The 20724-nt window shown below is 43.5% G+C and overlaps 1 protein-coding gene across 1 annotated transcript in view; it reads right to left on the bottom strand.

The window, feature by feature from the left end:
• Positions 1 to 20724, bottom strand: part of SND1 (staphylococcal nuclease and tudor domain containing 1) — a 419879-nt gene that overhangs the window by 265704 nt on the left and 133451 nt on the right. The window contains exon 11 of the mRNA XM_052638359.1: positions 2782 to 2871. Within this exon, the coding sequence (XP_052494319.1) occupies positions 2782 to 2871 (90 nt within the window). The remainder of the gene's footprint in view (positions 1 to 2781; positions 2872 to 20724) is intronic.

The raw sequence follows: 20724 nt of genomic DNA, 5'->3' as shown, positions 1-20724 counted from the left end.
CCCTGAGTCAAATCTGAGTGAAGGCACAGATGGCAGATGGCAAACGGGGGGATGGGGAGGGCATTCGACCAAGCAGTGTGGCAATTCAGACAGCTACTGAAACTCTTCCAGGATATACACATCTTCTACCTCTTCCTCAAACCACACAAAACACAAACACACACACAAATGTATACTCAAACACAAGCGCATACTCATTTTGTGGAAGTGGGTATCAGGTAACACCCAAATCTGGGCAAGAGCAAATTAGTTGCCCATGGATTACATCTCTTGACCTCACCTGAAAAAGTCAGGGTATGCTAGATTCTACATGAAAGCAGTATCATTAAACAAAACAAAATCTTAATAGGCATCTGGAAAAACATGAATGACTAGTTTTATGGCAGATTCTCATCCAAGAGAGAGGAAAGGCAAATAATATTCCCAGCTCCGAAATGATAAAACCAAGACTCAGAGAGGTGCCTGGTTACTTTAATTAAGGCATTTAGCCAGAATTAAATCTGGGGAGTGAACCAAAGTGCATTTCCATAACTGAAATGGAGGCCACTGAATTTAACAAAGCACTGCACCACTTTACCTTCAATCTTATTTCTCTACATTCTAGAAATCCCTGCAAACTGTCTTATTATAGACTCTCTGGGATGGTCAAATAATAGTCTGGGCAGAGAAGATGATTTTTACCTCCATTATCTTGCTTAAGCTGTGACAGGCAGCCCTAATCAGCTTCCGTGCACACGGGCACACACAGGCCCGCATGCACCCTCTTGGTGCCTCTTAATCACTACATGCTGCTCTCAACAGCTGCAGAGGTCTGAAGGGAATTGGCAGAAATGTATGATGATGTGCGGGCCACCCCCTGAGGCAGCCAACTGCCCTGTCTGCTCCCAGACTCCAGAGCACATGGGTGTTTGCTGTTGCAACTGATGGGCCCAGAAGACAGGCAAGTGGTTTCAGGTGGTGAGTCAGGAAAAGCAGTTTGCATCAGGAATGTTCTAGCCCAGCAGAGCTGAGCTGCATCCTTCTCCCTACGTGGGGATACAGTATTCATCATTTATACAGTGTCACCATGGGGGACAAAACTTGGGCTCAGCACAAACAGAATCCAATCAACTCTGATGCAGAGGCACCAGTAAATGAGGTTTCTCCCACCAAGAAGGAGACTAATTGCTTAAGAATTGCCACCAAATCTGACACTGGAGGTTAGTCCTTTTATCCTGAGACGGAGGACTTTACAAACGCCCAGCAGGCACACGGTGTTTGAGAGCAGGGCCCTGGACTAACCTAAAACCATTTAGCAGCTGCTACCCTGAGCTGTGATCTATGCTCCCAGAGATGAAGCAGAATCCGGGAGGGCAATATTCAAACCAAGCTGGTGGAGGCCATAACACAGGCCACACAACTGGCTGCCCATGAAGTGAATATGCACTGCTATCCCTTTCAATGTGATTCTTGGACGGATTTCAATAGATATGCATGCATACGTATGGAGGCTGGCGGGGTGGGGAATGGGATTCCTTGCTTGTCTCTATGCCATTGTTTATGAGCCAGTAAATGAGTGATATGGTATCAACTTTGTGAAATAGAGATGTTAGACATTCGATCAGATAACAGGAGATCTAGAAATTGAAAGAGGCTTAAAGCCATCATTCGCACTACACTTCATGAATGAATACAACATTCTGTCAAGTTTTATACAATGACAAATGAGCCTATTTTCTGAAGGAACCTGAGGAGATTTAATACTCATGTTAGGGAATCCAGTTTGGTGTCTCTACCTCAAAATTAGCAATTTCATCTTATGCCCAGCTTCAAAATCTCTTGTTGTAATTTATCATTCTAGTGACTATGGTATATAATAAAATGGCTTATATTTATATTTATTTTTACACTACTTTGACAAACCTCTCACAACTCCCATCATTTAAAAACCTGCATGGAGGTAAAGAATGCTAATATGGCTTCAACATGCTGAGGCCAGACTTAGAACCATGGCCTTTCTGAACCCACAACAAAAGTTGGCCAAAAACATAACATTTCCTGGAAGAATTCCCACCAAAACAAAGTAAGGAGAAGACAAATCACAGTCCTTCTCCACAAATTTCTCTCAATTACCAAAGGAAATACTCCAACTCATTCCCTCTCTTTACCCAGGACACAAAGAAATGCTCGGCACAGGCAGGGTGGGGAGGTCAAGGAAAGTCAGGGGAAGATCAGAGGTTAATGATCCGCTTGATAGAACGGCAAGTTCTGCAGCTCCTAGAACATTCTGCTCTGACAACCCAAGGAAATGCCCTCTGAGAGCCTCCGGGCTCCACCAGAAAGTCTCCCCAAGAACGACCAGGAAACTATGCTCTCTTCCCCACCAAGGCAGGCTCCCTCTTCTCCACAGAAATAGGGAAAGCAGTAAAGAGCAGCCACCTTCTTTCCCTAGCAAATCCCACAGCCCCAACTTTTAATGGAGGTGGCTGGAGAGAAGCAGAGAGCCAAGTGAATGGAACTCAGGGCAATATGCAATTACTGAAATTGGAATTGAGCCTGGACCCTGGAAAGAACTCACCGTGAGCGCCTTGGCAATCACACCGTGGTCAGGGCCCCAATTTTAGACTTCTCCCGAGGGATGTCACTTCCTGAGACAGAGGCACGCCTCTCTTTGTATCAAAGTAAAATCGCTTGACTTGGGGGAGGCAAGTCATCTATCTGCCGGTCTTTGGGATTCCGTCAGAAGGGCCGAGCTTAAAACAACACACAACTATTCGTAAATAGGTTTCTGTCATCGCTTACCTTCTTCCCAATGAGCTTCTTCCGCAGAAATTCCCGGGCTTCAAACATGTAGGGAATGTCATAGAGGGGACGGAGTTTCTTGTTCTTATCCTTAAAGCAAAATAAAATATCACATCAGGAATGGGAAATCAAAGCAAAAACTGAGACAGGAACACAGCCAAGAGCACAAGATACAGACAGTGCACCTGAAGGAGGCTCTGTCTTCTAGTATCACAAATATTGAATAACTGCTGGATACATAGTGAGTGATTAAGTATTTGGTTGCTTTACAGGGAACAAAATTATCTTTTACAAATGACAGGCTCAAAAATAAGCAATGAATTGTTTACGCAACAGGAATCAACCTAAATGTTCCTCAACAGGGAAACAGCTATCTAAACTGCAACATAAAAGCAGCTCACTGAGTTATCAGGGCCCTTCTAATATTTACAGATATACTATAAATCTCATTCTATTACTCTATAAGCCTTTATTAAGCATGTACCAACTATTAGCCCCAGACAAAGCACTATGTAAAGGTATGTTATAATCCTGGATGTAAAATCCTTGTAACCTAACAATAATAATAGCAGAAATCCTGTAACTATGAAGTAACACGAAGCAGTTTTGAATAAGCACTGAATTATGTGATACAGATGAGGGACTAAGTGCTATTAGAACTCAGGGAAGTGGAAAGAAAGAAGTAATCGGGAGATGTTTCATTGACAAGGTGGGACTTAACATGAGTTTGCAGGATAGAAATGAACTAGGAAGAAAACTAGAGATGGGGAAAAAAGCAAAAGGAGAGAGGCAGGAACAAACAGTATTTCAACAGACAAATAATGCAATCAATCCCTTCGTTATTTCTTGGAGCTCAGACTGCCCCCAAAAGAGGTGTTTTGAGCAAAACAACTGAGATGAAGAGAGAGGGTCCAGATAAAGGCGACAGAACTGGGGACTGACAGGACCTTGAGAGACGTGAGAACTCGTTTAAGAAATGAATTAACAGCAACTGACAGGGGAATGGACAGCGCGGATAAAGGAGAAGGAACCTGAGGAGTTTGGGGGTGGGGTAGGACAGGGTATGCAGGACCAGAGCATGTGAATAAGAAACTGGGGGACGCTGGCTCGACTGGTTGGCATGGTCAATGCTTCCCCCGCTGGCCCCTGAGTTCCATGGATGCTGGCTCAACTGGTTGGCATGGTCAATGCTTCCCCCGCTGGCCCCTTGAGTTCCATGGACGCTGGCTCGACTGGTTGGCATGGTCAATGCTTCCCCCGCTGGCCCCTGAGTTCCATGGATGCTGGCTCGATTGGTTGGCATGGTCAATGCTTCCCCCGCTGGCCCCTGAGTTCCATGGACGCTGGCTCAACTGGTTGGCATGGTCAATGCTTCCCCCACTGGCCCCATGAGTTCCATGGACGCTGGCTCGACTGGTTGGCACGGTCAGCGCTTCCCCCGCTGGCCCCTGAGTTCCATGGGAACAGAGATCACGTCCCTTTCTGTTGTCCTCTGTGACCCCAGACCCCAGTATGCAGTGCCTCCCTTATGGTATGTATTCAGATGCACTACCAAAAGAAAGATGCAGAATCATACACGAGAACAAGTATGCCATCTGCATGAACACATATTTGGAGAAGAAAAAAATCAGAGAGAAAAAGAGAAAATTAAGCAATAACCTCCAACCCAGATGCATGTCACTGCTTCCCATTCTGTATGATTAGTCCACCTGGGCTCAAGTTTGTTTTGCCATCTCTTATATACCTGACACAACAAGATCTCTATGTAATTCAGTCTGTACTTAAAGTATTCAAATTACAGTCTCTTAAGCATCCAACTACACTCAAATTAAGAACACTTATCATTTTCATCCTAATGACAATTCTGAGGTCAAAGGCATCAAAATAGAGGTTTTCCCTTAGACCCAAAGCAAGACTTGGCCTCCAGAACACATCACTTAAACATTTCAGTTCACTGATATCACCGAGAATATGCACAATTCTTTGAGTTCAAGCTTCATATATACCAACTGCCTTCTCATTTCTCTGGGTTAAAAAATAAATAAAGGCAGCAGGATCACTGCAGTGCTCCTCAAAGAAGTGAAGACACTTTCAGAATTGAAGGTGAGTCTTTTTTCCTTTTGCGAGTTGAGGTGTGAGAATCTACACACTCTGAACAGGAACAACTGGGATTTCTAAACTCTGATCAAGTCATATGGTGGCATGACTGCTGCCTAATAAGTATACCCCTAAACATGAACTTCTTTAAAGAAATAACCCACCACTGAGATTTCCTTATAGTGGGTCACTATTAAGAAGCCCTTAAGTAGAGTTTATGACAGCACTATTCACAGCGTAAGAAAGATTGCTAGACAGAAGATACTAGGTGTCAGTAATGAACAGAATTTTAAATAAAGACAAAAATCAATGATTATCAGAATCAGCCATCAGGAGCAAAACAGTCCCAATGTATTCAAATTATTCCTCTAGCAATACAGGGCAATCTATTTGGAGAGGAGGTATGTGATTACTAAGTGAACATTTGCTTTTTTTTAATGACTGAAACAAAATAACTAAAATTGCCCTTCCACAGCCTTAGGATATGCCATAGAACCTGATATCAGAAGCTTACCCTGCTTATTCTGAAACACCACCAAGGTAAAGGCAAGGCCACTTGACTGGAACTCCAAAACCAGGAAAGGTAAGAAACAGTTTCAGGAAGCTTTTCAAATAAGGGCCATGGGATGAGACACACCTCAATGTGCGAACAAGGCAGCCTGGACAAGAAAGGCGCTTGACTGGACTGGGCTGAGCCAAGACACTCTCAAAAGAAGAAAACAATACATCAAAAATCCCAGCAAAAACCAGGGTGACCTGAGCCTGACTGTATGTCTCTCATGAACCTAGGAAAGAACTAATAGCACAAGCAGAAAACAAGATATCACAAGTGAAAACAGAATGATCTTGTTACTCTAACCCTTCAGATCTAGTAGCTATTGACATCTGTAAACATCTTACAAGAGAGATATTAGAAGTCCCTAAGAAACTACAAAATAAAAGCAATTCCTCCAAATTACCAGGTACATAAAAGCCTTTGAAATCTCTAAGAGGCAATTGAGGTATGGAATGTATTCTGAGAAAACAAGACTTTAGCTGAATCTTGCCTGCTAAAATGGACTGTCTAGTTTAGATTCTAATCTACATGGAAATGCTTTTTCTAAAAAATAAATAAATACAGAAAAGAATGCTTGATTTTTCTGGTGGGCGGATAATACACAAACCAGTATGTGCTGTAATCACTGTTCATCCTGAGAAGTGACTCTGTATGTAGGCCTGGCAATGACTCGCATTATAGGTAACTTCAATCATTTTACTTCTTCTTGGCTGGGGAAGGAAGCCCAGTACCAGCATCTCAGCATCCAAAGACATGCCTGGCACCCTCCCCCACCCTCAGGATCTTACCTTCCTAAAACGAGGTCTCTGGTTAACACTCATCTGGAGGGAACAGAAGGGATCCCTAACACGACTAAGTGACTAACACACACTACTAATCAAGGTCTTTATTCTCAACCCCATCCTCAGGCCTACATTTTATCCAGCCCATCTTGCAGCCAAAAAGCTGTAGCCAAAAATTTTACTGGACCCAAGGATCCTGGAGGAGTTCTTAAAACAAGGCTCAATAAACACAAACCATGAAAAGATTGATAAACGTGACTCCAGTAAAATTTTAGAGTTCTTTACTAACCCATGAACAAACCGATAGGCCAAAGCACAGACTCAGTAGCTGATAAGTGAAACGGATAAAGAAAAAGGCAGAACCAGGTGAGAGAGAACTGGAATACTGAGCCACAGGCATTGACTTCTCAGTGAGGCTTACCCTCATCACATTACATTTTAACAGACTCAAAAGAGGTATGGGATGCAGTCATCTGGAGAAAGGAAGAGAGGACAGCCAGTGCAAAGGCCTCGAGTTAGGAGATGTCTGGTGGGTGGAAGGAACAGGAGAGGCATCACTGTGGCTACAGCACAGAGCAAGAGGGAAGAACAACAGACAAAGACATGTCTGACTTAACATCTAAAGGAATTACTTTGGCTACTGTGCTCAGAATAGGCACTAAAGCAAAGAAAGGAGAAAACAATGCAAGACTGATTAGGAGATTATGGGATTAATCTCGGTGGGAAATGATGGTAGATTACATCAAGAAGGAGCAGTGAGAGAGTAAGAAGTGGTTAGAATCTGGGAATATTCTCAAAGTGGGTAGATGGAATGTGAGAAGAGAAAAAAGGCAGAAGTCAAGCATGAAGGTAAAGGAATAACTGGTGGGGTGGTGGGGTTATCACATAAGATGAGGAAGACCACAGGTAGAGGGAGGGGGGTAAGAACAGGAGTTTGATTACCGGCACGCTAAACTCTCAAGTTGAGGTGTTGCGTAGGCAGTGTGGGTTTGGAGAAAAGCTCTGAGCTGGTAATTTACATTTGGGAGTGGTTAGCATATAGGTGGGCTGCCGTCTATGGGGTCACACAGAGTCGGACGCGATTGAAGTGACTTAGCAGCAGCAGCAGCAGCAGCATATAGGTCGGAGAAGGCAATGGCAACCCACTCCAGTCCTCTTGCCTGGAGGGTTCCATGGACGGAGGAGCCTGGTGGGCTGCAATCCATGGGGTCGCTAAGAGTCGGGCATGACTGAGCGACTTCACTTTCACTTTTCACTTTCATGCATCGGAGAAGGAAATGGCAACCCATGTCAGTTTTCTTGCCTGGAGAATCCCAGGGACGGGGGAGCCTAGTGGGCTGTCGTCTATGGGGTCACACAGAGTCGGACACGACTGAAGCGTATCAGCAGCAGCAGCAGCATATAGGTGGTATTTAAAGCAAAGAGACTGAGAAGCACAGAGGACTAGGGCATTTTAACATTAAAAGGTAAGGAGTAAGTGAAGGAATGAAAAACAGGAGACTGAGAAGGAGCAATCAGTGATCTCAGCAGGACAAAGGACGAATGTTTCATCCAAGTCAAGGAAAAAAAGTGAACCGAGGAGGGAAAGACCGGCTGTGTCAACACACAAGGCAAGTGACTAAGATCCACTGGATTAAGCTAAGTGTGGGTCATCCGTAACCTGGCAAGATTAATTATGGTGAAGCAGTAGGAAAGCCTGACGGGAACTGGGAATGGGAAGAGAAAAAGTGGACAAAGTGAGTACATGTGATACTTCAGAAAGTTCTGCTACAAAACATAAAGACATTATGTGGTAGCCGGCAGAGGAAACAGGGTGAAGAGAAGGGGTTTTGGTTTCCGGTTTTAGAGGGAAGAAATCATAGGCACAGTTCCCGTGGAAAGCCAGTAAGTGATAATGCAGAATGAAGAGGATAGAACTGTTAATACAATGTCTTTACATAGGGAAGGAGGGGGTGGCTTTTCACAGGAGCTCCAATAATTCACCCTAAAGTGTGTGGATGCAGACACTGTTAGGTGGGTACGTGTGGTAGTGAGAGTTATTGGAATCATCAAGAGAAACAATCCAACAGAAAAACTGGCCAAAAGGTATATGAACAGGCATTTCATGAAAGAACGGCAGCGAGGCATTCAGCGTAGAAAGAAAGGTTATCACTTCATTAATAATCAGGGCATTGTAAGCTGAGATACTGTAGGACACTGACTATACTGGCAAACTCTAAAAATGAGGATGTAGGGGAACGGGTATGCTGTAACCACCGATGGAAATATAATATGGTTTGGCCACCATGGCACGTTCATATGGTGCTGCTCCATGTACACACTCTTATGAGGTTGGAGTTAGAGATATACATCCCTAATACTTAGGAAATTCTCCTTGCCGTGCTTACTTGCTCAGTCGTGTCCGACTCTTTGTGACCCCATGGACTGTAGCCCACCAGGCTCCTCTATCCATGGGAATTCTCCACACGAGGATACTGGAGTGGGTTGCCATGCCCTCCTCCAGGGGAGCTTCCCAACCCAGGTCTCAAACTTAGGTCTGCATTGCAGGCAGATTCTTTGCTGTCTGAGCCACCAGGAAAGCCCAAGAATACTGGAGTAGGTAGCCTATCCCTCTTCCAAGGGATCTTCCTGACCCAGGAATTGAACCGGGGTCTCCTGCATTGCAGGCGGGGTTGTTTCCCAGCTGAGATACCAAAGAAGCCCAAGGAAATTCTTCTTACAGGTAGGTATATACCAAAGAGAAGCCTGGCTCGTGCAGGACAAGGAAGGCAGTGCTCATGTTTATGGTACAATCACAGAGCAGAACACAGAGCAGTTAGTCTAAATGAGAGCAACACACTAAAACAAATCTGAAAAACAACACTGAGCAGGAAAGTAAGCTGCAGAATGATAATGGTTTAAATACAGACTAAAAAACAACATTATTCCTAGAGCTATGTAAACAGCCAAAATACAAAAATACCTTGAAATGAAGCACAATGGTTGGTTACTGATGCGGGATAGGCAAAGGAAGAAACAGAAGAGGAAAGAGACAGGGTCGAGGATGAGCGCCCAAGCACTTTATCTGCAAGGCTGTGTCTTTAAAGAGAGGAGGATCTGAGCAACATGGTACAACATCAAGGCAGAAGAAGGAAAGTTTGCTGTATTTTTCTATAATGTCAGGGCCTTTTTAGACTAAAAAATGATTAGGGATAGGAAAACTCCATACCTGGTTTGGTCAGCTTTTCCCTTGGCTCACAATGTCTCATACTTTTATTTCTCTCAGAGGTAGAATAATTGGCCATTCTTTTCCTCATAAGAAATGCATTAAATTCCTTTTTCCCCCCTTCTCTCAAAATAATATTCTTTCACAGATGCATCTTTCCAAGAGGCAGAAGGGAATAATTTAACTACCAACGGGCTCTCAAATAATCAGGGTCAAAAACAAGTTTGTTTGTTTGTTTTAAAAAGGAGACTTGAAATACACTACAAGTAGCCAAGCAGAGTTATACTCTATGAAGATCTTAAAACAGACTGTTGAATTAAAATAAGAACAGACATGATTCGATTTAAATGGATAAAATTTCAAAAGGTAAATGGACCAGTCCCAATTGCCCTGCCACACAAGCTCTGTTAATAAACAAAAGGCTGTGATTTCCATTTGAATTATAGACTTAAAATAGGAACATTACCACATGCCCTGGGCATATTTACAATCAAGGACCTTTCAATTCCCTTGGCAGCCAGGATACAGAATCCACAGGGATATCCACTATTTATTATCCTTAACACATACAATAGCACATTTTTATAAAAGACAGATCTAACTAGATGGAAATCTACAGCCAGCAGCTGTAGGGAAAGGGTCAAAATCATAACCACCTTGACCAAACGGAAGATATCTTACACTATCAACAGGAGCACACACAGAAGATTCATGTACCCAATACTCCCCAGGAGTCACTTCACAGAAAAAGATGCTTTCTTTCTCAATTAACTCTATTTCTTCCTCCTAAAAAAATCCCTCTTAAAGGTAAATGTGTGCTGCGTGCTAAGTTGCTTCAGTTGTGTCCAACTCTTTGCAACCCCATGGACTGTAGCTCTCCAGGCTCCTCTGTCCATGTAATTCTCCAGGCAAGAAAACTGGAGTGGGTTGCCATTTTCTCCTCTAGGGGATCTTCCCAACCCAGGGATCGAACCCAGGTCTCTCTTGTCTGCTGTGCTGGCAGGAGGGTTCTTTACCACTAGCACCGCCTGTACTGTGCTTAGTTGTGTCTGACTCTGTGCGACCCCAGGGACTGTAGCCCGCCAGGCACCTTCGTCCATGGGGATTCTCCAGCCAAGAATACTGGATTGGGTTGCCATGCCGCCCTCCTAGGGATCTTCCCAATCCAGGGACTGAACGCAGGTCTTCTGCACTGCAGGCAGGATTTTTACTGTCTGAGCCACCAGGGAAGCCCCTAAACATAAATAGGGTCTATTAAAAAGATGAGGTCTGGGTAAGTCCTGAGTTCGCAACAATGCAATACATTTCAGACATATCTCCAAGGAGGCAAAGAAGAATGTTAAATAAAAACTGAAAAGAAAAAAAAAAAAAAAAACAAACTGAGATGTGATTATAAAAATTTACAGGTGGGAGAATGGAAGAAGGCTGGACTCTGAACCATGAGATTATGTAAGGCACTGGGCCCCTGAAGCATCCTGTTGCTTTTATAGAACCCTTAGTTGACTACACTTCTCTCAGACTCTTCAACTCACCGTTTCTATACAGTTGCCCACACTTCATCAGACCTAGGACAGAAACACTGGATCTGCTTCTCAGTCTTCAAATCGTTATGAAATGATTATGAACTTAAATTACAGCAAGGAAAGCGAGGCTTAAGGTTAAGTAACATTCTTCAAGTCATGTTAACAAGCAGAGCTAGGATTCTGACCCTGGCTATCCCAGCAGCTGTAGCTGGACAGCCAGACACTACTCTCTCTTGGCTTCTTACCATCAAAGGACAACCGATCACCACCTGTCAGTGACCGTCAGGTTTAGTGTGGAAGTTTGGGAACATGCAGGCTGCCAGGCCCACATCAGATACTCTGATTCTGCAGGTCTGGGCTCCTGGCCCCGACTCTGTGTTTATGGTAAACAGTGAGAAGGACCATGGGGCACTTTTTGAGAAATGCTGCCAAGCGCCATTTGACCACTTTGTCCCAACTTAAACCAATGGGAAAAGAAGCAAAAGGAATCCAAAGGTTTAGACAGTCACACAGCAACACTGAAGAGCTTGTTTAAAGTCCAGATGGCTAAGTAAGTAGGAAAATTAGTAGATAACTGGGGAACTCACGTTTCTTCCTCCACATGTAGCAGAAGATAATCTGAAATGCTCCTACATTTCTTTGCAGACAAGACAGTTGGCAACGTAGTCTAGTTGCCAGTCTAGTGACGGCAGGAAAACAAGATCACTAAGAATTCCTCAACCTGCCCACGGCGGGGAACAGCAGGGCGGGCACCCCTCTCCCTGCCCCCATACGGACAGCCAGCGGTCTACACCTACACTAGCCACAGTGACAGCAGAGCCAAGTGGCAAGTCTGAGGAACAGCTCCAGTTATCAAGGTCTCTGGGCAACATCCAAAGAGGGAAAGAAGCAAAGCAGGTTTCGGCAGCCTCATGTTCCAGGAAGGGACTTCCTGATCATCTATAGTGCACAGTGTGGCATTATGTCCCATTTAAGGTGCTCTTCCCCAAATCAAAGTCCCTTTGCAAGACTATTATGCAAAGAGCAAAAAATCTGTCTCTGGAGATGGCTCTCCTACACAACTACATCACCGATTAAGAACATTTTCAGAAGTTCTTGCTATTTATTGGGTGGATGCAGTAAGCATAGGGGAGGGAGGTGGGACAGAAGAGGCCAAACATCAGGTTTTTTTTCATTATCAAGACCCTGTCAATTAACGCTTACTCCTTGGAAGAAAAGGACCAACCTAGATAGCATATTGAAAAGCAAGACATTGCCAACAAAGGTCCATTTAGTCAAGGCAATGGTTTTTCTAGTGGTCATGTATGGATGCGAGAGTTGGACTGTGAAGAAAGCTGAGTGCTGAAGAATTGATGCTTTTGAACTGTGGTGTTGGAGAAGACTCCTGAGAGTTCCTTGGACTGCAAGGAGATCCAACCAGTCCATTCTAAAGGAGATCAGGCCTGGGTGTTCTTTGAAAGGAATGATGCTAAAGCTGAAACTCCAGTACTCTGGCCACTTCATGTGAAGACTTGACTCACTGGAAAAGACTCTGATACTGGGAGGGATTGGGGGCAGGAGGAAAAGGGGACAACAGAGGATGAGATGGCTGAATGGCATCACCGACTCAATGGACGTGAGTTTGAGTGAACTCCAGGAGTTGGTGATAGACAGGGAGGCCTGGTGTGCTGCGATTCATGGGGTCGCAAAGAGTCGGACATGACTGAGCAACTGAACTGAACTGAACTGAAGGCTGTAAGGGCTAATTATCCAAGGAGCAAACCATATGGGGTGCCTTCACTCAGCTACTGGTGGCTCCAACGGTAAAGAATCTCTCTGGAATGTGGGAGTTTCAAGTTCAGTCCCTGGGTTAGGAAGATACCCTGGATGAGGGCAGGGCAACCCACTCCAGTATTCTTGCCTGGAGAATCCCACGGAACAGAGGAGCTTGGTGGGCTACAGTCCATGGCATCTCAAAGAGTAGGACATGACTGAGCAACTGACATTTTCACTCCTACAAATTCTGCTGGCCAGGAGAAAAAGAGAAAAGAACAACACTGCCCCACACAGACCTCAAGGCCCAAAGGAGGCAAAGGCTCCCAAGTAGGAAGCTATGCAACCACCTGCAAGGAGGCTCCAGACCCAGGAAGGAAAAAAGAGGTGAGAAAGCCCCACCCATCTTCCTTTCCCAGCACAGGGGGCAAAAACTTCCCCCACCCAGCCAGCACTCTGAAAATAAAGATCTGCTCCAAGGGCGAGTTGGAGGAATGGTGAGGATGCAGCCACTAAGACTGGGATAATGAGACAGAAAGGGCATCAGATCCTTGAAGAGAACAAAGCTCAAGTTCAGCACTCCTGAAGTCAGACAGAAAGCGCTGTCCTGGACTTGAAATCAAACATTCCTCCAGCATCTGATGGCAACAAATGATCAAGTGTTAAGTGGGCAGCTCGCTGTCACCCAGAGAATGAATAGAAGCCCAGGCTCTCAACAATGAGTCTGCACCAGCAGCTCCCGGCTTGCCTCAGTTTCCTCCCAAGAGTCAGCCAGTTAAGAATAACCTGGCATCACACAGAACACATAAAACCCAGGGGAAAATGACTTCAAAGTCCAGTCAGAATCAGGAAGGCACTAAACCTATGTACTAATACAACATCAGGCAACTCTTAAACTCACATTCAAGGACTATTTCAGGTAATAAGAACCCTGAGTGAAAAAAACAGATCAACATGGGTAACTAAGAAGCTACTTAGCTAAAGTTTTACAACATCTGACATGGATGTTAACGAATGCTAAAATATCAAGCAACAGAAGAGACAAGCAGAAGTTATAGCACTAATCACTTTGCTCCTTGTATTGCTGTAATTTAATTAATTCCTATAGGCCTTATCTTCCCTACCAGACCACAGGAAGGAAGATTTATGTGAGAGGAGAACTGATCTTAATAATACCTACGAAGTGCCTAGTATAGTGCTATTTTCCTAGAACATGCCAACACAGAGAGAGAATAAGATGGGGGATGCAAAAAGGCCTTGCTAAAATATTTATTTTTTAAAAAACTCAAACTGCACTTCTGATCAGGGGAATACGAAGTGGTCAGCACATAAGGAAAACTTAAAAAAAAAAAAAAGAGGCAGTATCACTGTGGATTCATTACTGTTAGTAATGAATGTCTCTCATACAGCACCAGCTGAATGTGAACTATTTCTAATGTCTCTCCCTTCCAGCAACTATTACCAGAAATGATTCAGTATTACATAAAGAAGTATATTCCTGAATAATGATTAAAAAGACTCTATACTAGATATCTCACTGTATAGCCGTAAAACTAGGCTCGCTGCAAGCAGTGATGCAAAGGCAGTACTCCTGAGAGTTTCTATGTGTTATGTTGCGGGGGGGGGGGGGGGGGGGGGGCCGTGGGAGGGGGGGGGGTGTGGCGGCGGGGAAGAAGCAATTTTACAAAATCTGAATACTTAGTGTTTTCTTTTTACCTGGCTAAGACTTCAAGGCAATCCTCTGCTCTCTACAAATCTGACATAATGAATTCAATTACTTGTGATCTGCGAAATAACACACTGGCAAAACTACCACTAGCTAATGGTTATCCTTACAGAACATATATAATTCAAGTAAAGCTGAACTGATACTATAGACACAAAAACAAAAAGACCGTGAGAGTTCAACATGACATATAATGACAGTAAGCTACAATATGAAAAAAGTGAAAGTGTTAGTCACTCAGTTGTGTTTAGCTCTTTGCAACCCCATGGAATGTAGCCTGCCAAGTTCCTCTGCCCATGGAATTCTCCAAGCAAGAATACTGGAGTGTGCTGTCATGCCCTCCTCCAGGGGATCTCTCCAACCCAGGGATTGAACCCAGGTCTTCCACACTGCAGGCAGATTCTCTTACCGCCAGAGCCACCAGGGAAACCCTCATATAAAAATGGATAATTCCCTTAATGTGGGCTCAAAAGTACCAGCAGCCTACCTTCCTAACTAATTCACCAATCGGAATTTATACCAAGTCTAAATTGCCTAGGTAGTATTTTTTGTGGTTGAGATGGAAGAAAAAGAAAAGGATAAAGATTGTAGAGTTGTTCCTTTGTCCTCAAAAGGCTAGTCTCTGACAACACTGAGGTGTGAGGTTCTGCTGAATGATGCACTCTTCACGTGCTGCTCAAATGAGCAAAGGAAGCCGAGAATAAAAATAATTAGTGTCTCTCTAGTAAGGCCCTCTTTCTACAGAGCTAATAGTTCTGAAGATGGATTGCAAACATAAATCAACGTTAACATAGGAAAAGACACACACACACACACACACACACACACACACACACACACAAAAGTCTACAAATAAGAAACCAGAGTTTAAAAGCAGAAGGGAAAATGGGGGTCTTCAAAGACCAGAGCAGGTCTGGGGTCTAAGAGATCTTGGAAAGTCATGAGAACCAACATATCTCAACTTGCTCAGCCCCTCTGGAACATCTTTCCTTTTCACTGGAAGCTCATAATTAACCAGTTGGCCCCAAATCTTGTTTTCTAGTAATGGAGGACAAGTCTCCCTATTTCTCATCCTTCATCCCCAGGCTAAAAATGGAGAGCCCGTGCCCTCTGAAGAGACAACCCCGTTACTTAAAGTACAGGCTGCAGGCCAGATGAAACCCATCCAGCACGCGGCGATGAGCCATCAGCCCTCCCACCATTCTAGAAGAGGGGCAAGGTCCCGCAGGAAAAGAAAATAAATCTCTTGCAATAGGAAGGCAATCTTCTCTGCAACAGACAGCAGGCTCGGGTGAGCCCATTCAGAAAAGAACACTGTTTTGTTAGAGAAATGTTTCTTGGTGAATGCCTTCCCTTCTCCACCATGTTAAAAAATAATAATAACGATTAAAGTTTCTTCCTGTAAGAACACAGGAGGAGACAACGATGCTGGGTATGACACCATTATTTAGCTGGTGCCAGTGGATCCTCTAGTTGAGCCAGATTTCCAGTCAAATTTGTGCAATACATTGTAATGCAGTTCAAAAAAAACGGGACTGAATTATGTAAGTGCATGGCTTAAGGCCTCTCTTTAGACACAGGGCTCCTGCCTTGCCTGTTGCATCACTCCCAGATCTGAATCAGGCTGCAGGTCCAGTGCCACACATTTTATCTACAAAGTCAAAGTACTCTCAGCCTGTGTTTAAATACTCAGCCTGTGTTTTTTTTTTTTGACAGGTATCATTCTAACCCTACAAAGATGACTCTCTTGTACTGTGTAGCTTGTCATCAATAAGAAAAATATAACATCTGTCACCTACTACCACCATGAAGAAATATGGGCAAAGGAAGTTACCAGAATTGTGAACAGCACAGACACTCAGGTGCAGCAAGGTGCAAAGGCAACTTCCTCATGTACACATGCCGTGGCTTTGCCAGCTGGGTGGTTCCCTGTTAGGCTCTGCAATAGGGGATGTCAAAGGGACAATGGACAGGAGGAAGAAGGGACAACTCTTTCCTATTTCAGTCAGCTTCTCCAGAGCAGTTCTTCTCTGCAATGGTAGCTTGTTCCAGCAGCACCAACTGATTCCAGCTTGCAGTTTTCCCGACACTCCCAGAAACATCCTCAACACACCCTCTCAGAGTCACCAGAACAATCAACTGGCAGCCCCTCCTGGAAGGCTTGGGTCCCAGGTCCACGGAGTTCCCCTTCCACCCTTCATCGGCTCAACAGAGATCTCAGTCCCGCTTCCAATGGGTCCATCCTCCAAATGCCTGAGTTCTCACGTTTCGATCTCACACTTGTGTCCAGAGGTTCTATGTGTGGTGTGGTTAAAACCTCCATGTAACCCTTATGGTTCTCCTTTTGCCTTTTTAGTATTCCCATTCCTAGTTAATAATTCTTTATGTTAAGCTGTTTGTTAAAATAACTGCTGTGGTTTCTTTACTACCATAGTGGCCAAAAGCACCCTCTCTGTATAACTAAACAAAATTGTAACCAGAGTGGATCAGTCCAACTCTTGATAATCAACTCTCTCTTGAGAGAATAATGCCTCTTACCTGTTCCAGATACTTCTACCTGGCCAATCCCCATACAGCAGGACCATCTACAACGTAAAGTGTGCACACACATCAACCCACAAGAAAAATGGTGGGAGTGCACACAAAGAGCTTCCACAGCTAAAATGGCTGATGAAGAGAAATGCTTCGGTTTAACAGCTGGCAGCACAAGCATCACATTAGCATAAAGGGAAGACTTCCAAACCAGTAGGTGTCAAATCCATGGAGTCTACCAAATAGAGAATTTAAGCAGTAAAAGAACAATGTACCCCCTTTTTCTTTTCCCCAACAGTTTGCTGGACCCTCATGAAGAGTGAATCATTTTATGATTTTAAAGACCAACCATGATGAGTACATATCTGGAAAAGACTGAAAAGTAAAAACTTTCACTGTGTCAGAGAGGCTACCATATTGCATGAAGAAACACATATACACAATGTGAGGGTTAGTGAGGGTGGCCAAATTCACAGAACACCCACAAAAGGTCATCTTTCCACTACAGCCAGACGGAAAAGAGAGATAAATAGCACCAGCCTTGCTGTCATGTGACTCATCATGCAGTGTTATAGGGGAATTCCAGAAACTTCTTTTAAAGTCAACTGTCAAAAAAAGGCAGAGCTATAATGGTTACCAGGGACTGAGGGGAAGGGGAAACTGATTAACGGGTACAAGGGCTTCAGCACTGCAAGATGAAGTTTCGGAGAGTTGTCTCATAACAACGTGAATATCCTAAACACTTCTCAGCTGTACACTTGAACGGTTGGGAATGTAAATTTTATGCTATTTAACCTTAAGGAAAAGAAAAGTGGAATTCAATCAAGGTAATATTCTGATTTAAGTGGCAAGAAGCCATAGCACGTTAAAAATTCAAAACCCAAGTAAACACGAGACTTTTCAGATATGAATTCTGGTCTTTACTTAGCTAGAAGAAGGTATTAATTATGGATAGATTCATACATGCTAGCCCACTTCTGATCCCAACAACTGTATTCCAAATTGTTTCCTTCCTGAACAAGCCCATGACTGAATCTTCTACTCCCCTTTTTATGTTATTTCCAGTGCCTGGATGTGACTGCTATCTCAGTGCTAAAGACTTTGCTTACTAAAATGCCAAACACTTTGTAAGGCCATCCTCAAATGCCACCCACCATCCCCAGGAAACCGTCTGAGCTTTCTCAAATATCCTGTTTTCTCTCATGGTTCATCTGTCCCAAGTCAGTATCTACGCTTCTTATAGCTCATAGGTGATTAGAAACTTAGCTTAAAAACAGCATCTGACTCATCTTTTTAACTCCACTGTACTCATTTAATCCTCAGTAGAATCCAACAGTCAGCAAATATATATTATTTTTTTTAACAGATGAAGGAAAAGAGGCTCAGGTAATTTAAACCAAAGCTCACAACAGTAGAAAATGGGTGGAGCAAAAAATTGAACTCTAATTTGTTGTTGTTCAGTTGCTAAGACGTGTCCGACTCTGCAACCACATGGACTGCAGCAGGCCAGGCTCCGCTGGTTTAAGTGACTCTTAACTGATTCCAAAATCCATGGCCGCTGAATTCTATTACAAGGCATCTAAGGACTCTAGGATGCCTCTCCAGCTTAGAGCAAAAGAAAAGTCTTCTTCTAAGCAATAAGCTCTTGGCTACAGGCGTAGAGTTCACATGCAAAAAGAACAGAGAAACCAGTCGGCCTGAGCACACCCTACGGGGAGCCCTCCCCACAGTGGAGATGTGCGCAAGGTGACCTCCTCACCCAGCACCCAGTCCTGCTTCATTGCGAGGTGACAGGGCTGCTGGGTGGCTTCAACAAATGCTGCTGAATGTGAGAAAACTACCCAGGGTCACTGCTAATGAGAAGCCAGAACATCTTGCCACTTAGCTACAGAATGTTCACCTAATAAATCTTACAGATTTGAACGCCACCCAAGACCAAGAGGTTACTGGAAAAGACAAACACACACAAAATTTGGAACCAGCAGCTTAAAAAAATGTACATCCCTATTGGCATACTTTCACAAAATAAGGTATAATGCATATGGTTGGTTATCAGTACAAATCAGAAATAAAAGGCTATAAGTAAAAACAAAACCAAAAAGCCACCTGGTATTTCCTTCTGAACAGTTTAATGGTAATATATGGTCACTTACTCTACTGAGGATATTCTTCTTTTTACCTTGATTTAGCTTTATTGATCTAATTTTAATCAAGGACAAGTGTACAGCCAAGGATAAAAGGTCAGCAACCCAAATGAAATGGGGAAGTGAGAAAAACATTCTATCTCAGCAAATGGGTCATCTTATTAAGAGGTCTAAAAGTCTTATCATGGTCATGTGACACAGAATTAGGCACTGGGGAAAACCAATCTGTATGTTCTTGCTTAATTGAGATACACAGGGTGCTGCTCAGCACACCAGAGTCATAAATGTTTAGGTTATAATAAAATGTGGAAACAACGCATTATATGCAAGAAAATCACTACTGTGTTGAGAACCCCTTATTTTACCTGTAAAAAATTTGTTAGTTGACTCACACTAATTATGAACTAAGATTTAATCAGAGTTAGGCTCAAGTTAATGCATGTATAATTTATGAATTTTTAAAAAAGATTTGCCAATCGATCTGAGTATAACTAAGGGTTATGTTTTAGCATCTTAAGTGAATTAATACACTGACAATTGATAGCACTATAAATCTACCATTAATAGCAGGTCACCACAGGCTGTTTCTTGGCAGCGAAGTACTGGCCTAGCACAAAGACCCCAGTAGAGCACTGGAAAAACAGAGGGATGGACTGCTGTGGGCTGAGCTACAGAAGTCATTCTGTACTAAAGTATATTTTAAAAGCAGCATCAAGTGCCAGTTGTAGGGAAAACTGCCCCTGTTCTCCATCAAGACAAATAAAAATCTCAAAAGGAGAAGGTTGATTTACAAACCACAAAATTACAGGATTCACAAAGAAATACAAGGTACAAAAAGAAGAGCCAAGAAATGGAAAGGGCTCAGTTCTTCAAAAGGTTAGCAGCATTTCCCGAGGAGATGCGATCTGAGCCGAGTCTGAAGGATGACCAGCTGCTACAGAGATGTGGGAAAGCGTGGCCCATTCAGGGAATTAAGAAGTGGCAGTGGCAACACAAAGGGGAAATGAAAAAGGAAGAGAGGCGGGAGAATTGGGGCACCAAGGAACCAAGGGAGAATGGAGTTGAAGAGGAGGAGACAGAGACAGCACACTCAGAACAGTCACAGTAAGGACTGAAATGTGGCCACTCAGGGCGCCACTAAAACTTCAGCAGGAGTCAGTTTCAGCCAGCTTTTGCAGGTTGATAAAATGGAGACGGCTATGTCCACTAACCTTACAAGAAAGAGTGGAAGACAAAAGAAGCGAAGAAGCCCAGGGAAAACCCCAGATTTAGCCCCACAAAATAAGTAGATAAGTGCAAATCATCTTTATTGGATGACTTAATAAATTAAAGGTAAGGGGAAGCACAGAGAGTTGACAATTATCATATAAAGATCTGACTAGGAATGATTCATAAATATTCTACTTCCTATCCTTCTAATTACAAACTGAACGATCTGAGAACTATGTATTTATTTCCAACAGGGACTTAAACTTATTCATCTCTGTCACCCCTAGCTTCTAGGATTGGGTCTGACATATGGAACACATTCAATTAATGTTTGTTGAATAAAATTACCTAATCTCTCTGGGTTTCAATTTCCTCTTGTTAGAAGAGGGGGGAAAAAAGTGGCCAGGTCTAAATTAT

The sequence above is a fragment of the Budorcas taxicolor genome, chromosome 4 (genome assembly GCF_023091745.1).
Source record: "Budorcas taxicolor isolate Tak-1 chromosome 4, Takin1.1, whole genome shotgun sequence".
Lineage (NCBI taxonomy): Eukaryota > Metazoa > Chordata > Mammalia > Artiodactyla > Bovidae > Budorcas > Budorcas taxicolor.
Note: the sequence above shows the minus strand (reverse complement) of the source record. Positions and strands in the feature narration are given on the sequence as shown.